Raw genomic sequence first — 3,453 nt, 5'->3', positions numbered from 1 at the left:
ATTCCAACACACACACACACACACACACACACACACACACGCACACACACACAACACACACACTCTCCGCTCATACGTGACTGCTGTTGCACTTTGCCTCGTCAGGCCATGCGTGCCTGTCTGCAGCGACAAAGGAGTTGCCGTTCTGCAACACGAATCTGTCCATCGGTGCCCGCCTCCACGACCTCATTGGACGCCTCAGTCTTCAGGAAAAGGCCGGCCCATTGGCCCTGATCCCGTCACCAGCCCATGCGCTGTTGTTGACTGTGGCGTCAAGAGGTGGGAAAGGACATACAGCGCTCACGCAGTGACTCGTGACTGCCTGCTTGTGTTCCCCCCACTTCTTCGTGCCACAGCGGCATCAACCGCCACCACCACTGCTCACGGCAACACCACATTCTTCCTTCATGCTCACATGTGTGTGTGTGTGTGCATGGGTTGCAGGCTTGACATCCCGCCGTATCTGCATTTGGTGGAGACGAACACGGCCGTTGCCTCTGCGTGCATCATCAGCCAGGACAAGTGTGCCACCCACCTTCATTGGCCCCACAGGTCTTGGCGCAGCCGTCAACCGAGGGTGTGTGTATGTGTGTGTGTGTGTGTGTGTGTGTGTGTGTGTGTGTGTGTGTGTGAGAGTGTGTGTGCGTGTGTGTGCGTGTGTGTGTGTGTCTGCTATGTCAGCTGCTTCTTGATCAAAGCTCCTGTCGTTCATTTACCCACCCCACCTCGCCCCCCCCCATACTGGTTCTTCGCTTCCAGGTCATATCCACGGAGATGCGCCTCCAACAATCTCAACTGGCACAGGGGCGGCGGCGTCTTGCAGAAGATCGGACTCACAGGTACCCCCTTCATCACGTGTTGCTGATGCTGGTGCACATCACACCCATGCGATCACTCTACAACAGTCGCACGCATTGCCACCAACCCCCTTCACACTCACACCACTCACTTACTCACACACTTTGCAGGCCCACCCTCTCACCTTCACTGCACCCCTCTCAACCGCTGAGACCCCTTCTTGAGCGGCTATTACGCTGCTCCTTACGTGACCGACTGCCAGGACGGCCCAGACAAGAAGTACGAAGAAAAATGGCAGCAGGTACGCACCCGCATCCACACTCACACATGTGTGTATGCAAACGCCCACAACCGTGTCGGCGACGCTGCCTCATTTGCACACTTGATGGAGGTCGTGTCATTTACACTGCTGTCATCGCTCCGTCGCGCTCTTTAGGTCTCAGGCACTTTGACGCGTACTCGGTCGAGACAAACCGCATGGCATTCAACGGGAACATCTCCACCTTTGATCTCTGAGACACCGAGGTATGTGTGTGTGTGTGTCTGTGTGTCTGTGTGTCTGTGTGTGTGTGTGTGTGTGTCTGTCTGTCTGTGTGTCTGTGTGTGTGTGTGTGTGTGTGTGTGTGTGTCGGCTCGTGCACCTTCCATCAACATTTCTTGTCAGTTCGTCCACGCCACCATACTTGTACCATCCCCTTCACCTCCCACTTCCTCATCTTCATCCTACTCCTCTCTGCCATGTGTTTTATGTGCAGTACAAGCGCAGGTACTCGCTGTCATGTGCTCGTTCGCCAGCATCAACGGCGTGCCCTCGTGTGCGAACAACATGCTGCTCAACGACGTCGTGCGCGGGCAGTGGAGGGGTGACATGGTGACGATTGGAACAGACTGCGGTGCGATTTGCAAACATGGTCGACACCAACAAGCACGCCCGTGACTTCCGTCGACGCTGTCGCGAAGACGCTGCACGGTGGCGAGGATATGGAGCTCCGGGAGACATACTTCACCACAAACGGCAACTTGGCGCAGGCTGTGCAGCAGAACCGCACGGCAATCGACACGGTGCACAACACCGTGCGGCGGGTCCTCAAGGATAGCTTCATCACGGGCCAAATGGTACGTTGACTTGTGCTGGCTTTGTGTGTGTCTGTGTGTGTCTGTGTGTGTCTGTGTGTGTCTGTGTATGTGCTCGTGCACTTGTCCTCCTCGTCTCTTATGAGTGTCGTGTTCTTGAGAAGATGAAGCGGTGCACGGTTCCTCAACACTCACAACAGTGCTGTCATTGCGTCTCACCCCATCCTCTCCTCCACTCCCGCACCTTCCCCTCCAGGCATCGATGAGTGCACGGCCTGTGGACCCAAGCCTCACCTCCAGTAACGGCCCCTGCATCAGCGAGTGCCCCGATGGCGGGCATGAGCTCGGCAACGGGTGTGCTGAATGCCATTCCACGCGTGTGCCACTCCACCAAACGCCACCGACTGCTTCAACCTCTGCGACAGCAACCTCACCAGTCGTGCATTGCCCATTGCCCTCTCAACTACTACGCCAAGGACCACCACTGCGTGCCATGCACCACGTGCGGCATGGGCACCTGGGCCTCCGCCCCGTGCACCTCGTCCTCTGACGCCGTCTGCTGTTCCTGGACCGAGCGCAAGCCGGGTCAGAAGGAGTCCGTCTCTGGCAACGCCGTGCGCGACCGTGCATGCGTGAACTGCACCCTTTGGCAGGGAGTACCCGCCGCTGCCGGACCGCGCCTCGTGCTTCCCCACCAGCGTGTGCGAGGAGCCCTTCATCGAAACCATCCCGCCCACGCTCACCACAGACCGCCTGTGCTCCTGCGACACGCTCACATGCAACAAGCTCATTACGCAGCTGTTTGAGGAGATGGTGTGCGCTGAGCCCACGGACGAGCAGCTCGACGTGGTGCTTGACGTGTGCTGCTCCAGCCAGGGCGAGGATGGCATCCGCGACACCATTCGCCAAATGGACGCCTACGAGGCACGCCGCTCCTGCCCAGACTGCACAGACACGTGCGAGTGCAGCGCTGGCTTCATTCTTGTCGACGACGCCGACTCGGCCAACTGTCGGCCATGTGACGGCGTAACGGAGTTCTCCCCATCCATTGGCGGCAGCAAGCGCGAGCCCATTGAGGAGTGCGAGTGCGGCCAGGAGGAGGTCTCCGCGCCAACCCGCTGTTCCTCGGACGGCGTGTGCCGCGACTGCTCGGCCGGCACCATCGATTCGGACAGTGACGGCTCCACGGGTTGCCACATGTGCCCAACCACCCACTACACGGAGGCGGGCTGCCACGGCTCCTGTTCCAGCTTCACCTGCCGCGCGGGCACTCACGACCACGACAGCGACCCCGCCACCCTCGTGCATGGACGTCACAGAGTGCGCGCCCGGGTTTGAGGAGGTGCAGGCGATGACACTCCTCATCAGCGACCGTGTCTGCGACGAGTGCCCGGAGGGCACGTACAAGGCTGTCTCTGGCCAGCCAGGGCGTGCCCTGCCTCCCCGTCACCACGTGCGATGCGGTTTAAGAGTATTCGATAGATCCCCAGCCAAGATGGAGCGCGAGCATGGACAGGCTTATTGGATTTCAACTTTTAAACATAGATAATGCCGGTGCCATTGGTGAAGTCCTGGCTCACA

General features: G+C 59.0%; 1 protein-coding gene across 1 annotated transcript in view; it reads left to right on the top strand.

The window, feature by feature from the left end:
* Positions 1-3,210, top strand: part of PTSG_09094 (uncharacterized protein) — a gene marked incomplete at both ends in the record, with an annotated part of 3,856 nt that extends 646 nt beyond the window's left edge. The window contains 10 exons of the mRNA XM_004989838.1: positions 127-279; positions 445-577; positions 760-839; positions 1,011-1,099; positions 1,235-1,323; positions 1,594-1,653; positions 1,686-1,914; positions 2,129-2,251; positions 2,298-2,486; positions 2,530-3,210. Coding sequence (XP_004989895.1) covers positions 127-279; positions 445-577; positions 760-839; positions 1,011-1,099; positions 1,235-1,323; positions 1,594-1,653; positions 1,686-1,914; positions 2,129-2,251; positions 2,298-2,486; positions 2,530-3,210 — 1,826 coding nt within the window. The remainder of the gene's footprint in view (positions 1-126; positions 280-444; positions 578-759; positions 840-1,010; positions 1,100-1,234; positions 1,324-1,593; positions 1,654-1,685; positions 1,915-2,128; positions 2,252-2,297; positions 2,487-2,529) is intronic.
* Between the last annotated feature and the right edge of the window lie 243 nt (positions 3,211-3,453).

This window comes from Salpingoeca rosetta, assembly GCF_000188695.1.
Source record: "Salpingoeca rosetta unplaced genomic scaffold supercont1.27, whole genome shotgun sequence".
Taxonomy (NCBI): Eukaryota; class Choanoflagellata; order Craspedida; family Salpingoecidae; genus Salpingoeca; species Salpingoeca rosetta.
The sequence above is the reverse complement of the archived record's forward strand: the minus strand, read 5'-3'. Positions and strand labels throughout refer to the sequence as shown.